Below are 26,687 nucleotides of genomic sequence, written 5' to 3'. Positions count from 1 at the left end.
CCATTGGTATGGTAAGCGAAATACCACACCAAACAGAAATACAGAATTTCCCCGGATGGAACTCAACTAAACCATTACGAGTTATACCTGTACAAGGGGAATTCTGTGTACATAAATCATCAGGTGCAGCTGATTCTACCATAATAGGCTCTTCTCATTGTCACTATACTTGGGATAATATTAAGAATACCTGGGCACACGATACTACCTATCGAACTCGGAATGCCTTGCCCTGTGCACCTCCTTTTATTCATGCATGGAAAGTGGTATGGAACATAACTGTGACAGAAAAAGGCAATCTAACATACTGCACTGTGAACTCTCTACCTCTTTTGATATTTCGCCTTCTGTACTCCACATACCAAAAACCTCAGACCCGATGGTTGTGGTGGATATGTGGAGAATGGGCATACAAGAAACTCCCCTCCAAATGGAGTGGGACTTGTTTCCTGGGATGGGTATTACCACCAATGTGGATTATGCCCACTAATTTGGCCAAGCGTACACGAAGAAACGCTGATATTTCTCGTATAGCAGGAGGAAGTACCCAAAGTTGGAGCGATACTGATGATTGGCCACCAGAGCGCATTATAGCCTATTATGATCCTGCCTCCTGGAATCCTGGTGAGCTCATACAAGGGGCACGGGATCCTATTTATAATCTAAACAGAATAATTCGATTGCAAGCAGTAGTGGAACTTGTAACCAATGCAACGGCCCGGAGTTTGAGACTTATTGCACAACAGTTGGATGAAAGTAGAGCCGCCATTTTGCAGCTGAAAATGGGAATGGATTATGTACTTGCCAAGCAGGGAGGCCTATGTGGAGTCTTGAACTTGACAGGGAATGCCTGTTGCTTTAACATTTCAGATAATGGTGAGGCAATCCGTGTGTTGGCCACAAAGATGGAGAATATAGCACATGTCCCAGTACAAACATGGGAAGGATGGGATATGGGATGGCTCACCAATTGGTTACCTAATGTCACAGGACTCAAAGGGATACTATTGTCTTGCTTGTTTTTCTTGACGGTAGTGGTAATGGTTTTATGTATGATGCCATGTATCATTTCATGTTTTAGAAGTACAATTAGCAAGATGGTTTCAAATGAAACTCTACCTCATATCATGGCCCTATACAGAGCTTTACCTCAGGAATATGATGAAGGTCAAGCTATCAAGGACACTTGGGATGAAGGTCCTTGAGCTTGAAAGGGGGGAATGTGGCATCTGAATATAGACTGCATTTTTAATCAAGGCTTATATTGGCTTATATCTTGATCAGGTTCCTAAATTAAATGGGCTTAGATTTTCAAATGTTTCATGCCAGGCAGGAAGGCCAGCTGCTTAAGAAAACACTGGCAATGTTTTCCTCCTAGACAAGGGGGCCCCCTTGATTTATAGCAGAAAACAATTCTCAAAGTCGTAAAAGCTGGAATTACAGACTGAGTAAGGACACTGACCCTACATGTTACAGAAGATAACAAAGGCAGAGATAAATATAATTAGGAATGAGTAAATAGTAAAATAATACCAATGTGCCTCCCAGTAAAATGAGCTAGATCTTCTTTCTAAGGTTAAAAAGACCAAATGGAGAAGCATTTAGCTGGCAGAAAGAGAGCATTTTTGGGAAGTCTCTTTTTAAAGCTGTTTCTTTCTTAAACTGAGAAAGTTAGAGGGCAATAAATGTTGGGAAGAGCTAATGGAAACAAAGCAACTGGCTGGAGAAGGGGGGGAGTGTAAGCAGGGGAAGAGGCTTTTTTCCTATTTTATTTTGAGGCTGTAAACTGTTCCTTCCTTTTTACTTTGAGGAAATTTATTCCTTTTAAAAGGCTACCTATGTTATGTATTAAATATATTGTCTTAAATGTAATTATGCAAAGGATTTAACAAATGCTAAATTCTTATTTCATATAGTTGTAAGAGTTGTAATTAAGTCAGCCACCAGTCTAGCCCCCCCTGCCAGACAGGAAGACGCCATCCAAGCTGTCCTGATATATAAGCTGTCAGACATTTGTTTAGAAACCTTCAAATGAAGGAGATCTTTCAATGTTGATGTGAAACTCAAGATCCTTGACATATGTTTAAGATAAAAATTTAAGATTAACCATTTGTTTTAGAAGGCAATAGGGCAAGGAGGGCAAGAGGTGAGCTGGTAATTAAGATTCCTTGTTGAGACACATGTAAGATATATTACTACTTATTTGTCATTTATAGATGTAACAATATATAGCTCTTTGTGTTCCATATAAGGACAGGAGGATATGGGTGTATCTTTTAGGATTGGTTATAGCAATCAGCCAATAGGAAATCCAACCAGGCTGATTGGACAGAGGCAGCCAAAGGAGGAGCAAAGGGGGCTGGATTAAGGGAATATAAGTGCTGGCCATAATGGCAGGAGGCCAGGCCAGAGCTTGGTAACCATATACCACTGTGCCCCTCATTTATTTGTCTGACAAATAAATAATTATTTTAATTTCTCTATTGCTGCGTTGAATATTTCATTCCAGCTAAGCGTTAACCACAAGCAGGGTGCTACACTAGGACAGCTCAGTCTGTAGAGCATGGGATTTTTAATCTCAGGTTCATGGTTTCGAACCCCACACTGGGCAAAAGATTCCTGTATTGCAGGGGGTTGGATTAGATGATTCTCAAGGTTCCTTCCAACACTATGATTCTATAATCATTTATGCTTGCTGGGGCTAGTGGGAGGTAGAGTCCCACAATGTTTGGAAAACAACCGGTTCCTCACTCCTGCCTCATAAACTTACTGTCATAGTTATTAATATATCCTAAATTCAATTTTAGTAATAAAGGTAAAGGCAAAGGGACCCCTGACCATTAGGTCCAGTCGTGGCCGACTCTGGGGTTGAGGTGCTTTATTGGCCAAGGGAGCAGGTGTACAACTTCCGGGTCATGTGGCCAGCATGACTAAGCCACTTCTGGCGAACCAGAGCAGCGCACGGAAACGCTGTTTACCTTCACACTGGAGCGGTACCTATTTATCTACTTGCACTTTGATGTGCTTTCGAACTGCTAGGTGGGCAGGAGCAGGGACCGAGCAACGGGAGCTCACCCCGTCGCGGGGATCCGAACTGCCGACATTCTGATCGGCAACTCCTAGGCTCTGTGGTTTAACCCACAGTGCCACCCGCATCCCTTAATTTTAGTAATAGCAGCCAGTAATTAGATAATAAACCCCCTACCTACAGATTCATTATCTTAAACAAAAAACCACTCAACAACAGCAACACAAAGTAACCTGTGGTTTTAGTAAGTAGGAAAAGCCCGTGTGCAGGAATGGGGCACCCATGGCTCTCCCAGGTGTTGTACTTCAACTGCCATCATCCCTGAACCCTGACCATCAGCTGTCAGGCTGGGTCTTCTGCAAGGTGGGCTCCAACAACAGGTTCTTCACCCCTGTCCTAGATTATGTAGAACTGAATTTGTGTTTGAGGGATTTAAACTGGCAAGGCAGCTTGGTGTCCCTAGAACTCAATGCACTCTCCATAGTTGCCTCGCTGAGTCTTTGGGGCTTCTTAAGAATTGTTTGTGCGGTATAAACAGCCACCAGCTATATCATAGATAGATCAGTGGAGCTGGCAGGGGCTGATGGGAGTTGGAGTCCAACAACGTCCAGAGAACCACACAGGCTCCTCTCTCCTGAGTTAAAGTCTGGCAGCTGAAATTAAATAAAGAGAAACAACCCATAGGTCCTAATAGACAATTATTATTTTCTTTTTTGTGAATTACTAGTTCGGGCAGTCATAGGGTGGTTTGTGGGAGTTTTGCTGGGACATACTAATTTTACTTGGCCTCATTTTCTTCGGTTTGAGTTGATATTATATAATCAGAGTTATTTTAAAGCCTGTTCCCCCGAGATGCCCGGAGCTCAGTTGAGGCCACCTGTTCTAACTGTGTGCTCTGAGAACCGACTGAGCAACACGTCGATCACAGCTGCCGTTTGTCATTCTCCAGGCGCCAGAGCCATCCAGGTTACTCAGTTTCAATCACACATGGGGTGGAAGCCATATAAGCAGCACTTATTCCTGCCTTTGCATTCATCCTTTTTCTCTTTTTCTTTTTGCATAGCCTGCCTCACCTTTCAGTGCCCACGAGAGCCCACCTGAAACTCTTATAAGAAAAGCCACCCAAGCTTGTGTGCTGCAGAGGTCATGAAAATGTGTTATTTTCAAAACGTGGCCTGTTCTGGGTGCCGGCCAGGTTAGGATATATGAGACTAGCAGCAAAATATATTTGTGTTTAAGTTTCAGATGGGTTGGCACAGACCAAGGAATTCCTACTGGCCTACAGCACCCAGCAGCAAGTACAGTGGTACCTCTGGTTACGTACTTAATTCGTTCCGGAGGTCCATTCTTAACCTGAAACTGTTCTAAACCTGAAGCGCCACTTTAGCCAATGGGGCCTTCTGTTGCCGCCGCACCGCCGGAACACGATTTCTCTTCTCATCCTGAAGCAAAGTTCTTAACCTGAGGTACTATTTCTGGGTTAGCGGAGTTTGTAACCTGAAGCGTATGTAACCTGAAGCGTATTTAACCCAAGGTACCACTGTACCTCATTAAAGGAAAAAACAAAAAATCAAGTGATTTACATAGAACTGGAAAGCCAAGCTATTTCAGTGTAGCTATAGTATACTGTAGTCTGTGGAAAGCTCTCCACTGGTAAGTTTGCCTGGCGCCTTCATTATACACCTTTAGGCACCAGGCAAAAACGTTCCTTTTTAACCAGGCCTTTGACTGACCTAATCAACATCCCATACCCTTTTAAAATGTGGCTTTTTTGGGAGGGGGGTATTATTGTGTTATTGCTTTTATTTTTATTTCATATACTGTGATCTTTTTATGTGAATCGCCCTGAGACCTCTGTGTATAGGGTGGTATAATAATAATAATAATAATAATAATAATAATAATAATAATAATATAGCAACTTGAACAATCACATGTCAGTTTACCCAGAACAAAGTAGGGATTGGAGACTCTGTCAATTTTGGTTTCTCCTAGTCTCTCTCTCTCTCCCCCCCCCCCATTTTAAGTTCAGTTCTACACATTTCCACATCAGTTTGAAGTAGGTTTTTTTTTTAAAAAAAACTTTTTTATTTAAATATGACTGTGTTTCAGTTCACATATTGTTTTGGAAAATACAAATGCGGCATTTTCTCCTTTAAACATGAACTGAGTTAAATTTCTTCCCCATCCTTCCTCCTTGTGACTTGGGAAACTATGGTTGTATTAACGCAGCCTACAACCACGCCAGCCTTTTCTGCAGCTGCAACACACTGCTGACGAATATTTAGCTTGAGATCAACCACAGTCCTATTTTACCAATATAAGATGTAATAACAAAAACATAACCAAGCAATGGTTAGAGAAGGAAGTTTCTGCAGATCAGCAGTGGGGACCCTGTGGCTCTTCACACAGAGGCGACCCGAGCTACCGCGCATGGGGGGGGGGCAGGGCAAGACCCCCGCAGTGTGCCTTTTTGTTACCCCCCTCAGGGATGACACCCGGGGTGCACCACCCTCACCGCTCCCCCTTCCTACGCCCATCTCCATATATTGTTGGACTCTAATCCCTTTAGCCACAACCAGCATGGAAGGGTCAAATAGACTCTCTCATTTTGTTGAACTGTATCAAGTTTTTTCTTAAAAATGAAACCAGTCAGCCCCGTATCTTTTTACATATTTGATGATAACCCACCACAGGGAAGACAATATACTTAAAATTCTGAATGCCTGGCATCTGTAAACAATATCCTAAGCCTATTTCATGTTATCTTATTTACATTCCTGTGTCCAGACAACCTATGTTTGGGTTAGCAGGATATTGCACGCAGGATTTGAGATAGAGCTACGAGCAAAGGTTGCTTAATGTTCCTAACTATATTCTTGGCTCCAGGGCAGAAATCTTAGAAGGAAGGAACTGGGAGAAGATAAGAAGAAACTGGGTCATTTGTCTTGAATACAAAGAAGATAGCAAGCAGTGCAGCTACTCATTTATGTCATTAGACAAGATATGAGGCCTTTATTTTAGTACCGTTGAAATGTTAGTGTTCTTCCTCTGAACAGCAGAATGAATGCTCTGGACCTTTTCCATCTTAAACATATTTTTTATATTTTCCATCAAATATAGAAAATATACAAAAAGTATTTCCGAGACAGGAAAACCTCTATATAAATAGAGGTTATTGGGTTTTTGTTGTTTTATTTTGATTATGTATTTTGTGGTTTCATATTCTGATTTTATTCTGTGAACCACCTGAGACCTGCAGATATAGGGCTGTATATAAATTCAATTAATAATAATAATAAAATTATACATTGTCTTCCAAAATCCCACAAAATGGGGACATTTGGTCCAAGTCTCGAAGCATTGCCTGCCTTGTAAACATTGTAATCGACACATTCTCAGCTCAGATCTTTCTAATTTCCCTTCTTTAATCAACCACCTTTTAAAGGAAAGAGTAGTAGGATGACATAATTCTTTTAATGGTCAACATTCTTGCTGTCATTGTTTGGTTTCAAAGTAACTCACAATGCTCTTGATATATTGACCGGACAGTATTAAAAGAGGATCTGAAGCTACCATTAGGCTTATTGTGTGCGCAATTTTGCTTCTCCTTGGTAGGTGGTTCTCCAACACATGGGAAAATAAACACATTTTGAGCTTTAGATAAATTTCCTTTGGCGAAGAGGGCACTGATGGGCTCTTCCTTTATAAATATCTGCTTACTTACAGATGTAGTCTGAGCCAGAACATAGATGCAAGTAGTCCCCTAAAGTCAAGAAGTAGTCCCCTAAAGGCACAGCAACAAGAAGCAGGTTCAAAACTGCCTCCCAAATTTGCTGCTTGATGCAGCTTTCTCACATTGCCTGATGCTTAGAAAGCATCACTGCCCAAGCCCCAGAAAGTCTTAATCCATTACATGTCCTTGAAGACAGTTCAGCACTTGCTGTATTTATTTACTCAGCAAACAGCCTCTCCACTGATTTCAAAGCCAATGGGATGTTTGTTCTTTCTGTTAAAGATATATATTAGGGAAACAATTGTTTTGCAATACAGCGCTGTTTGAAAATGTATCTCAGCAGGTGAAGATTGTTAATGGCGGTTTCTACACTGTGTGGTGCCATTAAGTGTTCATGCCCATGTGCTCTTCTGTTTGTGTACTAGAGACAATTTATTTGCATCCAGAGATTTAACTTCTAGAAAGAGAGCTGAATGCTGAAGAAGGAGAATGCCAGCACCTCACGCTAATAAAATACTGACATCTCCAAAAGACCAGTGGTTAAACCAGGAGTTAGAGACTGTTGGGCTTAATGCCTTTTGTCTACATAGGGCAGGGATTGGGGAGCCAGTGGCCCTATGTGTGTTGTTGGACTCCAACTCCCATCAGCCTCAATGGCCAATGGTTAGGGATGATGGGAGTTGTAGTCCAGGAACATCTGGAGGGGCGTAGATTTCCCCATACCTGGAACAGGGTGACCTGGTTGAAATCAAGGACAAGGCATAAAACCAAGGGTCAAAAACCCCTTGGGGCCCATGGGAAAATTTCCAAACCAGAGAAAATGTTGAGGACACCTTGCACACATACGCACACACCTACTGCAACAATGGAAGGTTGCTCACTCCCCCCCCTGGGCAATGGCACTGGAAAGGGGGAGTGAGGTATGAACATGCAAGGAGAACAGCAGCAAGGAGAACAGCAACTAGCAGTGCTACACAGTAGATGGCTGGGTAGGGCTTGGAGGAAATTCGTGCTTGAAATCCTGGAGAGCAGCTGCCAGCGAGTGTGTACAATATTGAGTTAGGTGCACCAATGGTCTGAATCAGTACAGAGTTTCCTATGTTCCCATCATCTATCACCCTTTTTGATTACATTGTTTTAAAACCATGGAGACCATCTGACATTTGCATTGGTTTCCGTCACTTCGAGTCCAGTAGGTTCATCCTAAACCAGTCACCACAGAAGAGAGCTAAAAGGCTTGCAAACCAATCCACACGTATTTTTGTTGGTTCAGCCTCAAAATTAGACATAAAGAGGTGATGATGGTATCTCAAAATCGCCCTTATCCATTGCACTTGTTCCCCCCACCAGAACATGGATTTAACCGCTGTGCCCTGTGCTCTTGTAAACCAGACCATTGCAACATACTCTGATTGGGGTTGACCTTGAAGAGTGCTTGAAAGTACCAGCTGCTGCAGGATTTGGCAGCTCACTGCTAGATGGGTATGGGCTGCCAGACTTATTTAAGATTTATTTTTAAACTGCATTATTTCACTTCTGGACACTCTTCAAGGGGCTGGCTTTGACCTGTAATGTTCTGGGACATGTAAATTGTAGGGAATTTCTCTTCCTGTGCAAACTGTCCTGAAACCAATTTAAATTCACTGAGGAAGCTTTGCTTTGGGTTCATGTTTGCACCATCTCACATCTCTGAAACTTGCCAGTCTTGAGATTTTAACAAGTGAACATTTCAAGACAGGCATTTAGCGACCTGATTTGATAGTTTCCCCTTATTATTATTTCATGGTATTGAAGCCTTCCTCACTTTGTTGCATTTTTAATTTTATGTAATTATAAGCTCAACTGATTTTATTTTAAGAAGGGCAAGCGGGGTGTGGGGGAGAAAGGAGCAGTGTTTTTTTGTTTAGTTTTCAGAGGATCTTGCTATAGTGGATTGGCTCAGACAAGATCACTTACAGGTCATTTTCGACACACTGATCCCAAGGCATAAATATGCCACCCATTTCTTCTTTTTAAATAATGGTGAAAAAGTATTCAATATTTTCTAAACAATTTATAACTAAGTGTACTTTACATGAACTTTTAAGCATATGTTGTAGTGGCATTTGCCAGAGAGATGTCGTTTTCCAAGGGCCCCAAGCCTAGTATGCATGGCATTCTGAATTTAATCTACAGTACTTGATGACTCAGACAGTACAAGGCACAGGCAGGAACTCTGCTGCAGTGGAAATGCTCATTTCCTCAATTACTCATAAGTAAAATATGTTGGGAGCACAGCCTAGGAAACGTGTATTAGGAATGTGAAGTTTACTCTGCCAGAATTATTTTAAAGAGGCACTGAACATTTTATACTGAATGGGAAAAAGGAAAGAGCCAGTTGTTATAGTAAGGATGCACACAGAAGCAACGTGAGGAATTGATTGATATGCAGTCTGATGGAGGCTGCTTGCGTGAGGTGCCTCTTGGTGTGCTTTCTAAAATTCTCACCTTGCTCTTGCAACGGCTTCAAGGCAGGGGGAGAAATTCAAGGGGACATCTTCACAGCTGCTAGCAAATAAAAAGGAACCCTACATAATTTTTTAAAAAATATACAGCTTGTATAGACCGATGCATGCTGTCCCACACGACAAAAATTAAAATGGGCCGAACTCTTTGGAAACCCAATTCTGTAATCTGAACACACTTCAACAGTGCATGTGTAAATATTGCCACCATAAATTCAGTTCACCAGATTTCAATGAGTTTGCATTTTAGTGTGCATTGCTGCAGAAAGTCTGCAGAAAGTTCCGAGAGTCACTGGTTGTAATATTCTCTTTCTGTTAGGTCAGGCATGCCCTGTTTCTAGCCCTTGACTCCTGCAGTGGAGGCCTGTTTTGTTGTCCAAGCCACATCTACTGTTTAATTAGATCAGCATATTTTTATACTTGTCAGCATTTTTTCTTCTGTGGAAGGTGAAACCCTGTACTCCTTCACCTAATGGATCAGCAAAACTGTCAGCTAAAAAGCTAAAATTCCAGAATCCTTTTGTTGACAGTACATGAAGCCGATTGGGAAAATACACACAACATTCTTGTTTATACGAAATACAGGAACAGTAGCTAGTCAGTCATGTATATATGAACTGTGTTTTTCCACTTCAAAGCTGTTTTTAAGAGACCTCCTGATTTATTCCATCTGTGGTTCAAGCCCATACAGCAATAACAGTAAGAGAGAGAGAGTGATGAGGGCTGTCCCACACAGGATGAATTTCTTCTCTCATTGAAACCTGAAATCAGGAAGTGCTTCAAATGCTCCTCTTACAAACTGGGCAAGAGCAAGGCTTCTCTTGAACTTTATGAAATCACACCTACCTCTGAAACTCTGAAAGCACAGGAACTGAGTATCTGCATGCAGTTTGCTTCAGTGCCCCCTGTACTCAATCCAGAAAATTCATTGTACACAAGAACCTGAATCCTCTACCTTTTGATCATTTTCTCCATACACATCCAGCTCCTACCCACGGATCTTAAAACACTGCACAAGAGATGTACACATACAGTGGTACCTCGGGTTACATATGCTTCAGGTTACATACGCTTCAGGTTACAGACTCCGCTAACCCAGAAATATTACCTCGGGTTAAGAACTTTGCTTCAGGATGAGAACAGAAATTGTGCAGTGGCGGTGCAGCGGCAGCAGGAGGCCCCATTAGCTAAAGTGGTGCTTCAGGTTAAGAACAGTTTCAGATTCAGAACGGACCTCCAGAACAAATTAAGTTCTTAACCCGAGGTACCACTGTACACATAAAATATCTGCAAAACTAATGCATGGGTTCAGCTTTAATACTGACAGTGACATCTTTCTGTATCTTGGCATCCCTTTTAAGGCATGTGAATAATCACTATCCATTACAAGTACAAATTTATTTAATCCAAAACAGCAGTTTTCAAGTACACAATATGAAAGAAAGATTCTACACATGAATATTTACAAAGTACTGCAAGCAAATCCTTTGTGTATGTGTGTCATTTTAAAGCCGTAATTAGTTCCCAGAAAGTCTTTTCATATAAGAAATCTTTCATCCACCAAAGTTTTAGATGCCAAATTCTTCTGTCCAACTGTATTACGAATAAACCTAAAAATCTGAAAAGATAAAACCAACTTCAGATGTTATGGCATAAATTGTACAAAATAATCCATGTGTAGCAGCAATTCCTTATTTGACAGGATGTTAAGCTAATGCTAGATGCTCTTTAATCTCATCTAAGGTTACTGTCTTAGATTTGTCAAGTATGATCAATTCAAGTTAAGCACCTCACATAATAAACAGTAACTGGAAATGGCTGAAAATAAGACTTGTTGTTTGGTCACCCCAACAGTAGCCTGAAAGCAAGCTGCTTTTCATAGTGAGGGGGCTGTTTACAATTTATTTCCAGACCACTCTTCTAAAAAAGAAACCACAAATTTCAAAACTGTGCTGTCAACTTCAAACATCTTTATTATGGGAAGATCTTCATAATGATCATCCAGTTAATGTTACAATAGAGATGTGAGACAAAAACCAACCAACAAACAGGTGTTTCTATGGTCTTATTGTTACTTTGGTGTTCACTGTCAAGGGAGCCTAGAAGAGATGCATCAAAGTGGGGCTACTCTTTGGCCTGGTCTGAGGCTCCAGCTGGTGCAAAACACTGCGACTAGACTGTTGATGGGGACAGAATATGGTCAGTGCATAATTCCAGTGCTCAAAAACTTGCACTTGTTGCCCCATAAGCTAGTGGTTGAGTTCAAAGTTTGTGCATTAATTCACAAGGCCCTGAACAACTTGGGTCCAGAATACCTAATCCCTTATACAGTGGAACCTCTACTCACGACCACAATCCATTCCAGAGGCCCGTCCTTATGGCAAAACGGGTCGCTGGGAGAGGCGCCAATGTGCGCATGCAGGGGCAGCGATTGCCCACTCCTGCTCATGTGCGAATGGCGGCAAACCTGCCGGTTACTCCTGGGTTTGCCCTGGTCACAACTTGGAACGTCTGCAAGTGGAGGTGGTTGAAAGTAGAGGTTCTACTATATCCATATTTAATCACAGAGGTCTTCAGGGGAGTCACCGATAGTGGTTCCTCCACAGCTCAGATGCATGGTTCGTATTCATGAGGAATGGTGTGTTCAGTATTGGTGCCCCAATTTTGTGGAACTCCCTTCTGGTTGAAGTCAGACAGCCCCCCCCTGAACTTCTTAAGGTTTTTGTTTTTAAATTCCAGTAGGCATTTTAATTGAAACCTGATTTTATAGTTTTATTGATTTTTACATTTTTTGTATTCTATTGCTTATACACACCATTTAGAGGTTGTCATAGCTAAACAATATAAATGAAGGAAAAAAACCCCAGCTTTATGACTGACCATTGCGCAGTATGTACTGTATGCCCCAATGGTAGATGATGGTGGCCTCAGCATGATCTCATCACCAGAAATGAAGAGAAACAGCCACCAATAGTAGCAGATGCTCCCTTTCATTTGAGTCTGCCTGTAGGCAGTATGCAAGAGGCCTGCCAAGGCTAGGACTGGTTACAGTGCCAGCACTGAATTGTGTTCTTGTACTGAGATTGGGGCTCAGTTTTATAAACTGTTTTGTCTAGGTCAGGCTAATGGGTCTGATATCCTTTTGAAATTTGGAAACTAACAAGTTTAGGAATCCTAGTTTTGAAAATCCTAGAGGCCATGTGGTAAAGCATTTTAAGAGTTGGTAGGAAATACAGCAGTCATGCACCTTTGTTGTTTGAACAATGCGGATTTTACTGGAAAGTGGGGCAGTACTAGACAGTTCTGCACTAATTGCCAGTTTGCACTAATTGACGAGCAGAGGGTGATGTTTGCAAAAGCCCAACTGAACTTACAATATCTGCTAGCACAGTACTTGAAACAAGAAGTGGAATGACGAGAGTCTAAAAATATCCTTCCTTGGGAGAGATAAATTAGCCGGGATGATAGGCCTGATACACACATACATTCTATCTGGCATATATTAGTCTTCAATGGGAAAAGTCATTCAATTTTACCATAGACTCTTTCCCTTTTCCCCCCAATGTATTTTGGGTTGGATGCAGGTTTGCAGTGAGTAGAGTTCTGCTTACATGAGATTCCACTGGAGGAAGGGAGGGGGAGAGATGATTTTTGCTCATTTCTCCTTTCCCCTATATGCCCTGAAAAGCAGCTCTGGAGGGTTGGGAGATATTTGGGAGCAGCTTGGGAGGTGGTGCTGGTGTGTGTGTGTGTGGGGGGGGGGCAGTAAAAAACATCTCTCCTACACTGCCTCCAGTAGAAACTTCCACAGCACTGGAGTCCTGTTTTGTTCCAACATGCAGAGTTTACTCTTAGGACTGCAAGTCTGCAGCACCTGTTTTGTTTTTTTAACAGTGCCTAGCAATCTTACGAATAAACAAACAATTATCTGTGATGTCTAATAATACATTTTGTAGATAACTGAGAATACAAACTACTATATGCTATCATTTAAAAAACAACAACATTCTCTACTCCATTCCAATAAAGAGGCTTACCTCTTGTTGCAAATACGTCAGGACAGCTGCTAAAACAAAACTTTGGGTGGCCATATCCACGATGGTGAAAAACAGCATGTCGAAGATGAGAAGTGTGGCTTCATTGCCATAATATAGCACATCACTGAAAGAATGTCCTTCATCTGCAAATAAGGAAACAACCTGTTGAAAAACATGTATAATATCTGCATCAAAAAAGCGGTACAATGGGAGAAAAGCTTCTAGAGAATGGATAAAAACAACAAAAGTAAAACAAGTAAACTGAAACAAAAAGTTAGAAACATAATAATCTGCAATAGCTACAGTAATTTCATTCCTTTACCGTGAAAGCTGTAAAAACTTACCGTAATTTTATAAAATGGCTTTGTATTGCATGACATCCCATTGTGCACAGATGTCCATTAAGTGCTTACTGTTTAAAAATCAGAAGCCGATTACCAAGACTCATTCTGAACATTCTTACTGATCTCTCTGAGTATATTTTATTATATAACTTAGAACAACAACAAAAAAAACAACACTCCACCTTAAAATCATATGTTTTAAAGATACCAAATCCAGCATGACTAAAACATGAGCTATGCACATAGATTTCAAAATTATAGGACTAAGAATTTAGCAACCAATAAATGCCATCTAAACTTTATGGTGTCATTATCAACTACTGTTATCTGGTAACCCTTAGTTATCTGGCCAGTGCAACTGTCTCAGGAACTTCTACCAGAACATTGCAGAGATTCAAAACCTTTCTGAAAATCAGTATCTATAAAAATACAGCTTGGAGCATCTGGTTTCCATTTTGACAGACTTTATGGAAGAAAGTATAGTAGTCCAACTACTCTGGACATCAGCTTTAGCTGCAGCAGAACAAGTCCTAAACTAATGGCTAACACTATGTCAGGTGAAACTTCTTTTGTTATGCCTGTCAAGTGCAGTGCTGGAAGGACTACAAAGTTCAAGATGAAACAGGTTCTGTCTAAACAAACACTGAGGGATAAGACACCTTTGGCATCTAAGTGGAAGTTTCAAGTCCTGACATCAAGTTGAGAGAGAAGGCTGGGAATGCTGTGGACATAGTGTATTTTGATCTCAGCCTTCTTGATCTTGATCTCAGCTAAGGTTCTGACAAAGTCCTCCATTATATTCTTGCAGAAAAGCTAGTAGAATGTGGGCTGAGCGAGGTTACCGTTAGGTGGATTTGTAGCTGGTTGACTGATTGAGCCCAAAGAGTGCTTATTAATAGTTCCTCAAAAGTGACAAGTGGGCTGCTGCAGGATTCTGTCCTGGGCCCATTGTTGTTCAATGTCTTTATAAATGACTTGGATGAAGGAATTGAGGGGATGTGCATTTGCAGAGGACACCAAACTGGGACTAGATGAGCCACTGGCCTTATCCAGCAGACTCATATATTCTCAGTGAAGCTTTTCTTACATGGATGAATAACAATGTTTTTTCCTATTTCAGATATACCTTCACTTCTTCTACTATTATGTGATTCATTTATTTGTAGGCAAATTTCATTTCTCCTAGGTACTGGAGAATTTAAACTCCATACTGCTTGCTGCATTTCTGGCATGCTCCAGTAGCATTCAAGTGCTTGGTCAAAAAATAAACCACAGAAATTGATGGAACTCATGTAGACACAAGCCATTAGGATTCATCTGCTCACCTAACCTAAAAATTTAACATCTAGATTGATAATACCATTGTAAAAGATGCTCTTTTCCATTGGTTCCATGAACTCCATTCCAAGGATTTTCTCCAGCAACAATTTGTCCTTTACAATGTAATCCATCTCCTTATGAACCTATAAGTGGAAAAACAAAACAAACTTTTCATTATAAAAGCACTTCTAAGAAACAAACAAAGAAAAGCACTATTTTATTTATTTAGGGATTTATAACCCTCTTTTGCACTTCAGAATAAAGAACTAAAGACAGCTAATGTAACAAATTAAAAGCAAACAACAAGAATATAGCAACTTTAGAAATACAACACACATCGAAAGCAGCAGAATAGAAAACTACAAAAAGAAAAACATTTCAGCGAGGGAGTAAAAAAGAAAAATAAAATAAAAAGGATCAGGCCAAAGACTTTCCAAATGCAAAGAAACAAAATTTATCAAAAGGCACTGGAAAATCAACAGAGAGTAAGTAAGGTGATCTTGTATCAACTTGTTATACAAGTGATCAACTTCTGTGGTGTTGACTGCAGGGCAGTGTACCAGCATCTGCACAGCACAATCTCTACTCTACAGGATCACATGAAAACGGAGGCTAAATCACAACCGCTTAATATCAAAAACATTATTCAATCTTTTTATTAAATGTTAATTGTGATACTTACATGATCAATAAATGAGCCTAGAAATTTATTCATGGTATGATATGCTTTAGTACTCTGCTCAAATGTAGTTGCAGATGAATTCAAAAGTCTAACAGGACCCTGTTTCTGGGGAGAAAAAGAAATAGAAATGATTTTAAAATGCACACAGGGTCTCATTTGACATAATGGATGTGTAAATTAGCTGGAAATATCCAACTGCATTCACGCTCAGAGACACTTATGGCTTGCAGCAAAATACTTGATTGAAAGATGCCCTTAAGGTTATAGCTCTCTTCAGGTGCTTGATATTTGTGTTAATTTAAAACGCAAGACATACTAGTTCCAGCTGCCATTATGATTAGCCTGCACAAGTTTAAGGACAATCTTTGGAAGCAGTGAGCTTCCTGTTCTTCTTCCTGTTTCTCACGTGTTTTGGAGGCCTCTGTGAATACAGGAGGCTCCCTGCTTCAGAAGATTGTCTTTAACATCATATAAGAGTGCACAAAATTCTAAACCACTCACTGTACCCAATAATCCACTGCACCAGAAGATGGTACTAGTACAGTGGTACCTCCAGATGCAAATGGGATCCGTTCCGGAGCCCCGTTCGCATCTAGAAACAAACGTAACTAGCAACGGCACATCTGCGCACGCGCACATTGCTTTTCGTCGCTTCTGCGCATGACATCATTTTGATAATAATAATGATAATAATAATAATAATTTATTATTTGTACCCCGCCCATCTGGCTGGGCTTCCCCAGTCACTCTGGGCGGCTTCCAAAATAATAATAATAATACTCTAATACATCATTTTGAACGTCTGCGCATGTGCAAGCGGCAAAACCTGGAAGTAACGTGCTCCGTTACTTCTGGGTTGCCGCGGAGCGCAACTTGAACGCGCTCATCCTGAAGCACATTCAACCCGAGGTATGACTGTAGAAGAAATTCAGACACAGCTGAAAATACAGGAAGTTCTATCAAAGTCCAGTCATGATCTCATTTTTTAATGACTGGTGGTATGAATACTTACTGACTGATTTGAAACATTTCTGTACAACGTCTCATCAAAACTGATTCCAGGATGGAAAATAGATAATAATTTGTATAAAACCTAATACAATATAGTAAAACATTCACACTAGAAATAATTATAATAAGACAGCAGATACAATTATAACACAGGCTAAGGGGTTGTACAAATTAAAATGCATGGGTAAATAAACTGTACTTCTGAGGAGGACAACACTTAAGACCAGGAACTCAGCAGAAAATGTTAAGACATAGGCAGGCTGGTATGTGAAGAGATGGTCCCTAAGGTAGTTGGGGCACAAATCAAGAAAGGCTTTAAAGGCATGTACCAGCACGAGAACAGCATTCTACACCCTGTGTCATATCTTCAATTTCAGTTTTTGGACATCAAGGTTCTGCCACACGGATACTTAAAGGACCCAGACACAAAACGATACTCATAGACAAAAGGCTCTACTGTCCTGGGAGGCCACAGTTCCCATGCAAGCATTCCACACACAGATGCACAATGTATACCTCACTCATATCATCTATTTTTGTCTGTGTGTGAATGATCCATATGCACAATGCATGGTCAGAATAATGAAGATGCACTGGCTGTAAAGGATATATAAGATTAAGAAAAATAGATGTGGAAGATTCTATGTCTTTCTTGAAGTAGAATCCGCCTGGACATCGGCATTTTAAACACAGAGGACAGCACAGCAAGTCTGCCAATAGTATACATACCCTTGTTAATGTTTCGTGGATCCTGTCATACTGCTGCCTCATCTTGCTTGAAATGGAAATCTGAAAAGTCTGACCATCTGTGTTTGGTAACAAGCCTCTTTGACTACACAGATTTTCCTAAGGAGATGACATAAAGCAGAATTGCTGGAACAACTTGAACAAGGAATGAACTCAAGAATTTATTATCCATTCTGCTGAAACTGAGCAACATCTGCTTTTACCCTTTTGTACTGATAGTTAAGTTATAATAATTATTATTACTGCTGTTCTGCACTAGAAATGCTAATTACAAGCCAGAGAAAAAAGAGAAGAAAAAAGTGAAAAAAGACAAACTTAATAAAATTAGGGCAAGGATACAAAGGACAAATAAGTCGGGTGTGTAAAAGGGTGGTTTCTATTTGTTTCTCTGAATATCACTATCCCATTCTGGTGTGATAGATTGTTTATGAAAGAAAGAGGAGTTTCAGATGCAGTTGTTGATAAAGCATGGGAGTCAGTTCAAAATTATAAGCAAGAAAAAATATGAGGGTGTAAAAAGGATTCTAGAAAACTTTATTGCTTGACTTACTCTTAAATATCTCTCATTCCCTCCCCCAAGAGTGGCAACAGTTAAGCACATATTGAAGTACTGTACAATGAAATACAAAATAACTAAAGTTCTTGTGCATGGATTCTTGATATATGTGAGTTTTGGGATTCCCCTTCCTAGCTGTTTTACATACCGCTTCCCTCTTTAGGTTCATATTCATCTCTTCCATATTGGTATCTGAATGCCCATGCACAGACCGACCATGAATATAATACCCAAAGCATCTGTGTGACAACAGAAAGACTGAAATCTACAACGTAAGAAAAATAAAATTCAACATCTTAAAAGGTACAGATTCAAATAGTAATATAACTTTACAGTGTTTCTTTTCAATGGATATGAAGATTACTTGAACAAGAAAGCAAAATTTTGGACAACAAATCTGTTTTGCAGTTATTATTTATGACTTACGTTCCACCATGATGCAGTTAGTGAGATACAATATATTTTGAAACTGGGCATATCTTTATTCTAGGCATCTATAAATCTGTGAGAAAGAGGATGTGCTTATAGATAGTTCACTCCCCCCTTCCCCACTTGACTGGTGGAGTGAGAATGAGAGGTCTGGGTTGATTCTCAAATTACTGTTGAGGGCCCTGAGTCTACTAAACTATATATAGTATTGTCTTCTCCTTATTACACAAGTGAGCAAGACATCAAACCCTGTTGAGATTTTGACAAAGAACTGGTGGAATAAAGAGCAGCAACTCTGGTTTATTAATTGCTATACTATGCTATCTGTTAGAGCAAAACTAACTACATATTTATAGCATTCTAAAGCATTAACATACTTCACAGAGAAAGGCAGTAGCTGGAAGCATAAAATGATCGAATACTTACATTGCTCATACAGCACAAGTCAACAAACTGCCTTATCTTATCTTCTATAAATCTTTCATAGAAGACAGAAAAGTAAATCACCTGTAACAAATCAGATTTACTAATGAGTTAAGGATGTGCACTTTCAATTTCTCTGCTTTAGGAGCCAGTTTTAAACAGAGCTGCCTGATGCCATTGTTTTATAAAGTCCAAGGCATTCTGCCTCCTCCAAAGAAGATGGGGGTAATTTAAAAAATAAGCAAAAGTTGGGATGTAGTGTGTTGATCTCAAATTACTTCAGTCTGGGATGCTGGGCAATTGTATATGTTTTGTCTGCCCCTATGTTGTTGACCAGGCATAGGAAAACTCGGCCCTCCAGATGTTTTGAGACTACAACTCCCATCATCCCTAGCTAACAGGGTCAGTGGTCAGGGATGATGGGAATTGTAGTCTCAAAACATTTGGAGGGCAGAGTTTCCCTATGCCTGTTGTTGACTAATGACCTAGAGGTGACTGAGCAATTCTGTTTTTGTGTGTGTTTTTTCCTTTCTTGAGAAATCTGGAAACTGCACTCTCAGTTGAGCATTCCTGCTGCTGCTGCTCCTCCCCTACTTTGTTTTCCTTCTCTTTCAACTATGTGTGAAAACTGCAAGGAGGCCCATTCTTTGTTTTGTCTTCAATAATCTTCTCTTATCTGCAGATTCTGTATGAACTATTTCCAATAGCACATGTATTTCAAATTGCAATTAGACATTTTAAACCACTTTTTTCAAGTATCTTTTGAACTTTCCAAAGTTCAAACCCACCAATAAAATTCCAGCGGAAAGTTGATTTTCCACTGTACAGTGGTGCCTCGCAAGACGAAAAGAATCCGTTCTGTGATTCTCTTCGTCTAGCGGTTTTTTCATCTTGCGAAACAAGCCCATTGAAGGATTAGCGGATTAGCGCTATTAGCGGCTTTTAGCGGCTTATCTGCTGATCGGATCAGCTGATAAGCGGCTTAGCAGCTTAGAAAAAGGGGGGGGGAAAGGAAAAAAAACCAGCAGGAACTCGCAAGACATTGTCGTCTTGCGAAGCAAGCCCATAGGAAATCCGTTTTGCGAAGCACCTCCAAAACGGAAAACTCTTTCGTCTAGCGAGTTATTCGTCTTGCGGGGCACCTCTGTATGTTCATAGGTATGTCACAAAGCATGTCTGCTCTTTGTACACACACGTGTACAAACAAGTTTTGTTAGAGCAGATCACTAACACCAACTGAGATCTTTTATGCTAATAACTGATGGATGTCAACTTCTACGTTCTTCCCAATGAAAATAGATCTCCAAATAAAGAAAAATGTAGAAACAAACAAATACTTAGTTTGTGCCTTTCCAAGGACATCCAATACAACCAGAATTATAATCTTTTAACAACAACAAAATCAGCAAAGGCAGATCTGTATAACTTGAAGTGAAGACAGTTAAATATATAGTGGCAATGGAAAGGTCTACCTGTATTATGGCAATCACTAGCCAAAGGACAGCAGACACGCCAAATCTCAGAATACGACTCCAGGGAGCTATGTAACTTTCTGGGCTCCTTTTAAGACTGGAAGAAGAATCCATTAAGGCCAGATTTGAAAACCCCACAACCTGAAAGTGTAATTTTGAAAATAACAAAAGATATTTCATTAGTAATCTGCATTAAAAAAGAACTTCTAAATTGCTGGACTTATACAGTAAAATAACAGAACACAATATCTTTGACCATGAGGTAATATTTTATTGATCTCTACTTTTATTCAAATAAAAATAATAATTCTACACTTATGGTATGGAAAGACTTGCAATTATGATGCAGATGTAGTGGATTATGCTGGATAAAACCGGAAGAGAATTCTATAAAATCAAAATATAACAATTTCATCTCCTTTCCAAAGCCAGCTGACCCATTTTTAGTTAAGACTTAGCAAAAATTAACACTAGAACAGGATAATTTTAGCTCCGGAACTTAAAGATTTGACCATTCCGATGAATGAACATTGATTGTAATTCTGCTTTATGATATCAAGTATTTAGCTGAGCAGCTTGCTTCACTTCCTGCATCATAAATACCACTTGGCAGCCAAGAACCGAATCTGCAAAGTATTGTTATGGAAAAGCAAGTCTAAAATGAAGGCAATACTAGTAATAGCTCTGCAGGTTGCACAGAAACAGCATTAACAGAGCTCTTGTCCTGTTCACTAATAATATATGCCCAAGACAATTAGTCCTCACCTGCCTTCTCATTATGTGTGCAGGAGAAAGCATTTGCTAACCATTTAATTCAGCTAGAGCAAGTATTTCAGCTGATGCTGCATGATGAATAGATTAAAACTGATGTCTAGTTGTGTCATGCTATTTGTTTTTAAGATACAACTTCTGCGGCTCCCATATACACTAAGTACATACCTGTAGATAACAGAACTAAAACTGAATTAAACTGAACTGGGAGCTCATAATAAAAAAAGAAGCAGCACAACAGCACACAATATAACCATTGGGTCGTATACAACCAAGTTGCCCTGTTAACGCACATACTTCCTACAAATCTGCTTGGGAAAGGTTGGGGAACCCCCAGAACAGTTGGGGGATTATACAGAAATAGCAGAGGAGAAGTCCTGCTGTGCGGCAAAAGTCCTTGCACGAATGGGATGACTTCATTCGTTACATCCCATCCGCTTACCCAACTTCTTTAGAAAGATCAAAAATCAAAAGAATGATAATGAAATCTGAAAGTCACCTCTAAGAAGAAGAGAATAGCAAGCACTTGGAAGAGAGGATTTATTTTCCTGATGGTTTGAATTTCATTCCACTCATTTGCTATGAAATACGTTCTCCATATGCTCACAGGTGCAGAAATACTTCTTACGCCATTTTCTCCTGTGGAGAAGCATAGTTCAAACTGTAAAGATCTTAAATGTTTTTTCTTTATATCCTGCTTTTCCAGCTTAAATAGCTTCCACAAAGCAGTTTGCATCTATTAAAATACATTTTAACACAATATAATAAACAGTAATCTCAAAAACAAGCTATAATATAAAAAATATACAATACACTGACAGGAAAACTGAAAACAGAAGAATTAAAAATATCCCAATCCAAATAATGTAAAAGACCAATAAATAAACCATAAAAAACTTCAAACCATTATCAGTAATTAAAAGCAGATAGGACTAAAAAGGTATTTAATGCCTGCTTGAAAGCAATTAAAAATAGAAGGCCAAACATATATCCCATGGGAGGGGGACACAATAGTGTGTCTGTGAGCAGGGCTTCTGGAGCCAATCTTAGGGCCCCAGCCAGTTTATATAGGTTGCAAATCATTTAGTGCTTTAAAAGGAAGTCATAAGCACAGGAACATGGCCAGTTATTAGCGGCAGCACAAGGGATGGTATCCAATGCAAAAGTTCTTTTAGCACAAGGACTTCAGACTCTGCAAGGAAACTCTGCATTTTCTCCATACACCCCCTAAATGTCTTCTGCAGAGGATGCCAGGGGCACACGGGGAGAGGAGGTGGGGGGTGTGTGTTCTGCTGCACAGGTGGAAATCCTTGCGTCAACAGCGCTACTTCGTTAGGTGTTGCCCACATTCAAATAAAACAGTATCTTAACTGACTACAGCTGGGACATATTCCTAATTTCTTGGGGCTGTTCCACACATTCACGTAGAAAAGGGATGGTAAACCTGTGGCTATCTGGATATTGCAACTCCCATCATCTCTGGCCACTAACAATGCTGGCTAGGGCTGACAGAAGTTGTAGGAACACATACCTTCAACTGCTTTAAGAACTTTTCCTTTAGGGCGCTCCCAGTCGATGAAAAAGATATCTACCGTAAGTTGGGAAACAAGCAGATGCAAAAACTGCAGTGCCTAAGGAAACCATTTAATGAAACAAAAATAAACCTAAATTAGCATTTAGGACAGGAAGACAACTAATTAAAAACAGGAAGTCATCATTCAGAATTGTACAATTTCTGTTGCAATCCAGAAAACCTGGCTGCAGAAATAGGATAAAAACTCATTCCTGATTAATATTTCCACTTCTTATATCCATCAACAGGAGCTGGCTGCATTAGGGTTGGTGGTGGCAACTCAAGATCATGGGGAGTATATTTAAGTGTAGTTTCACTTGAAAAACCTGCTGCTAGTTTGGCAATTTAACTCATCCCTGCTCTGAAACTATTACAAATTTGTAAACAGGGTCAGTTAAAAATTAGGAATGTTTAACTTCCAAAGATTGCTGTGAAAGAACATGTGCTTACACCTGTCCCCCTGAAATCTATGGGACTGTCACTGTGCAAATCCTACTCACATGGAGATGCAAGTTCCATTGAGTTCAAGGGGACATAAGAACATTAGAAGACCACTGCTGGATCAGACCAAAGGCCTCCCTAGTTCAACTTACTGATCTCCAAGGGGCTAACCTGACGCCCATAGTTTGTAGCATAGCTGTGGTTGGACAGTGGCAGTTCTCCCTCTGCAAAAACAGACTGGATATTGGGTTGCATCCAATGCTCTTCCTCTACTCTTCCTGTGCCCTTAAAACATCTGGAGCAGATTTTGAAAGAGCATGGGGTGCTGAAGGGAATAGGAGAGAAGAGGAGCCTTCTGTTGCCCAGGTGGAAATCTGCTGCATTAGTGGGACAGCAATGTTGGATACGAAACATTGTATTCCAACTCAAGTTTTATTTCATTTGAAAAAAATATTTTTGTTTAGCTTTAAAACACTGAAAGACAAATGTGCCCTGCCAGTGTCAATAACCCATTATTTCTATATTGCAAGGCAGCAGCTGGGGTGGGAGTATGAATGGGAGAGTGTGCTTGCAACAGTCCTCCAATGTAGTCCATTGTAAATACTACAGTTTAGAGGCAGGGCTGAGTCTGGCTTGGATTTCTAGTCAAAATTCTGCATACAAGTCCCCTCTCAGGTTCTAGCAAAGGCCAGTCTACTTAATTTGCCTGTATTTGCTGTTAGGTCTCTCTTTTTTAAAAAATTCGCTATTGGAAGACAAATAAAGAAGTGATACCTTACCACTGAAACTATTTTTCTTTCTCCAGAAAACAGCAGAACTGGAACGTGTGCTAAAAATGCTAACCCTGATACGATTTCTCATTTAGAAGACAAAATTAACCACAGTATCAGATGGGCAACTTAATTATTAGGGCTCTGCACAAGTCTCCCCCTACCCTTGAGATTTGGGTGACCCTCCCAGGGCTAACCTGGGAGACACTCACCCCACCATGGATCCAGTTCCAACATAGTTTGGGGGGCAAGGCTTATGTTTAATTAGTTAAAAAAAAAAAACCTAATAAAACATTCCTCTCCCAACTGACGAGGGGAGGGGTCTGCAGAGAATTTGCTTGCAAAAGAGTTCCCTGTGTCAGGACGTATTGGTACCTCTGCTTAACAGCAAGAGGCTTCTCTGTATCCGACTCACCTGATGCCCGAGTCCCTCTGAACAAGCCGGTTTCTGCTCAGGGCTCAGACAAATCCAGAGCATGGCCCTACTGCTTACCTTAAGAGCAAAAGCACATCCAACGTAAGAAACAAAATTGTCTTCTTGACTTGGCAATGGTAAGAGAACAGAGACATACTGCTGTGCCTGTGGAGTGAAGGGTCTTCATTAAATCAAAGAAGCTGCAACTACATGTATGTTGAATCATATCATACAATTTCTACAACTGAATTTAAAATAATGGTTGCTTTTGCTGAAGTTACCAGAGCTTGATGAAAATTAGGATTTGGAGCATTTTATATATATATATAAACTAGCTCTATTTACTACTGCATGCACTTTTAAAGTTAGAGGAAGAGGTAAAGTATAAAGGACAAATACAGAGAATATTTTACAGGTACAACTTGCCTCAATGGTCTGGTGAGAAAAGCAAAAAGGGAAAACAAAACACACAAACATTTAGAGGTCGTATCTAACATTTATATGTGCACAATTGTTTATTCATCTTTAAAGAAACACAATATGATGAAACTTACTTTGAAAAATATAAGCCAATATATCCCTGTTCCCACTGAGATGATGAAGAAAACATTTGCAAGGTCGCCAGAGTAGAATAGCAAGAACTTCAGAACTGTCTACAACATCAGAGTACAAATGTGTTAGGTGCAATGACAGAAAGGTGTCCCAACAGAGACAGACAGAAATGCTATTCTTATATAGGGTCTCTACACCTGTATCTAGTAACTTTATGCAGTGATTCAGAACATGGGGAGGCACCTGACTTTGGAACTGTGTTTAGACAACAGTTACCCACACTTTTTACTGGAGCTTTTGTGCAATGTGATGCACAGTTATATACTGCTACACTGGCCATGTGGATTTCATCACCTCCAGTAATCCTTCAGTGAACTGAGTCACACTGGCAACTTGCAAGGATAGGCAGCGGTGCTGCTTCAAAAAAAGTTGTCCAGACGTGTTCTTAGGTAACAGAAGAGCTAACTTAAAGTTGCTGTGCTCTATCAGCTGATAATTAATCTTTAATTGGAAAATGTTAAAATAGCCTTAAAAATAGAATAAATAATCACCCCCTGAAATGAAAAGACTCTGCGTAGTCTCTTTTTATAAAAGCAACCATTATCAAATAAAAAGAGGAGTGGCTAAAGAATAATACAATTATTCTTCATTTGTTTTGAATTCCAAGGATTATCTGCTACCATCACTTCATAGTTATAACAGTAAGACAAAGAAAGTCAGGGTTTTCCCTGTCATCCTGATATGTGAAAGCATCATGAACAAGTACTATGGATCCAGTGCCCAACTATTTATTTCCATAAGCCACCAATACAGCAGAGCTTCATTAGCAGATGACTCAGCCTTCCCTGACCCACCAGACCTACTTGGTTATCCCTGACTGAACCCGTCTGCTATTATTTTAGTTTATTGCCTGCACTTTACTCTACAGATCCAGGGCAGATTACATCAATTTAAAATACAACATTTAAAACAGTTTAGAACAGCTTACAATCACAAAAAGACTAGAAGGTAAAAGCTTGAAGGTCGGGTTCAGTGTTTTTGGCTCAGGCTCCCATTTTGTGCTTCTTAGCTTTTCTTTCCTCCTAGCCTACATCTAGCCTGGGGATGGGCTGGAAGTCAGAGGCAGAGAACAAACTGCATGCAGAAAGCCCCAGAAGTGATTCCCAGCACCTCTGGGTAAGACTGAGAAAGACTCTGGTCTCAAACCCTGGGAAGCTGCTGCCATTTAGAGTAACAATATTGACCAAGAGGGACTGATTTGGCAAAAGGCAGATTTCTGTGGTCCATTACTCCCCACTTATCAGTCTCTGCTTCCTTAGACTATTTGCATCTTTGGCTTCATTGATCTCTGGCTCTCCTTCATACAACTTACTATGATGTGACCTTCTTTCTGGTTCACAATCCTGACCTTTTCTGGCAATAAACTGTTTCCTAGTGGGTCTCCTTTCACATTTCACCAAAATCCTCCATGATCTGTAAAGATTCTCAGGGGTTCAAACCAGATACTCGGGCCGTATAACAGCCATATTCTCCCAACATCTCCCTAGATCTATTTACCCAAGTTAACCCCCAGTATCTACTCTGATGCTTTCCTCAACATGAGACATGAAAGGCACAGAAGAAGACCTATGATTGGAAACATATATCCTGCAACAGTTGGTATGGTGTAGTATAGTGGTCAAGTGTGTGTACTACTTAAGTCCTCAGTCATTAACACGCTAGGATTTAATTAACCTTTGCCCTCCCCATCCACTATATAGGAATAATAATAATGACCAATTTACAAAAATTGTAAAGATTACTGGGATTATGTACATGAAGAACTTTGGATACCTCCAAACTAATATAAAACTGTAAATATTATGTGTAAAAAGTA

At 40.1% G+C, this 26,687-nt stretch overlaps 1 protein-coding gene across 3 annotated transcripts in view; it reads right to left on the bottom strand.

The window, feature by feature from the left end:
• Nucleotides 1-10,651: 10,651 nt before the first annotated feature.
• TMEM67 (transmembrane protein 67) overlaps nucleotides 10,652-26,687 on the bottom strand; it is a 33,051-nt gene continuing 17,015 nt past the window's right edge. For 2 of the 3 annotated variants that reach the window (XM_081204454.1, XM_081204455.1), the window contains exons 17-28: nucleotides 24,814-24,912; nucleotides 24,338-24,424; nucleotides 22,592-22,691; nucleotides 21,560-21,699; nucleotides 20,290-20,430; nucleotides 18,821-18,901; nucleotides 18,114-18,230; nucleotides 17,392-17,508; nucleotides 15,652-15,756; nucleotides 15,010-15,112; nucleotides 13,306-13,448; nucleotides 10,652-10,886 (exon numbers count right to left, since the gene is read on the bottom strand). In XM_081204454.1, coding sequence (XP_081060580.1) covers nucleotides 10,806-10,886; nucleotides 13,306-13,448; nucleotides 15,010-15,112; nucleotides 15,652-15,756; nucleotides 17,392-17,508; nucleotides 18,114-18,230; nucleotides 18,821-18,901; nucleotides 20,290-20,430; nucleotides 21,560-21,699; nucleotides 22,592-22,691; nucleotides 24,338-24,424; nucleotides 24,814-24,912 — 1,314 coding nt within the window. In that variant the 3' untranslated portion in view covers nucleotides 10,652-10,805. Of the gene's footprint in view, nucleotides 10,887-13,305; nucleotides 13,468-15,009; nucleotides 15,113-15,651; nucleotides 15,757-17,391; nucleotides 17,509-18,113; nucleotides 18,231-18,820; nucleotides 18,902-20,289; nucleotides 20,431-21,559; nucleotides 21,700-22,591; nucleotides 22,692-24,337; nucleotides 24,425-24,813; nucleotides 24,913-26,687 lie in introns of those variants that run through there. The other variant, XM_081204456.1, reaches the window with a different exon arrangement.

Source organism: Podarcis bocagei (genome assembly GCF_964188305.1).
Source record: "Podarcis bocagei genome assembly, chromosome: 8".
NCBI classification, from domain to species: Eukaryota; Metazoa; Chordata; class Lepidosauria; order Squamata; family Lacertidae; genus Podarcis; species Podarcis bocagei.
The sequence above is the reverse complement of the archived record's forward strand: the minus strand, read 5'-3'. Positions and strand labels throughout refer to the sequence as shown.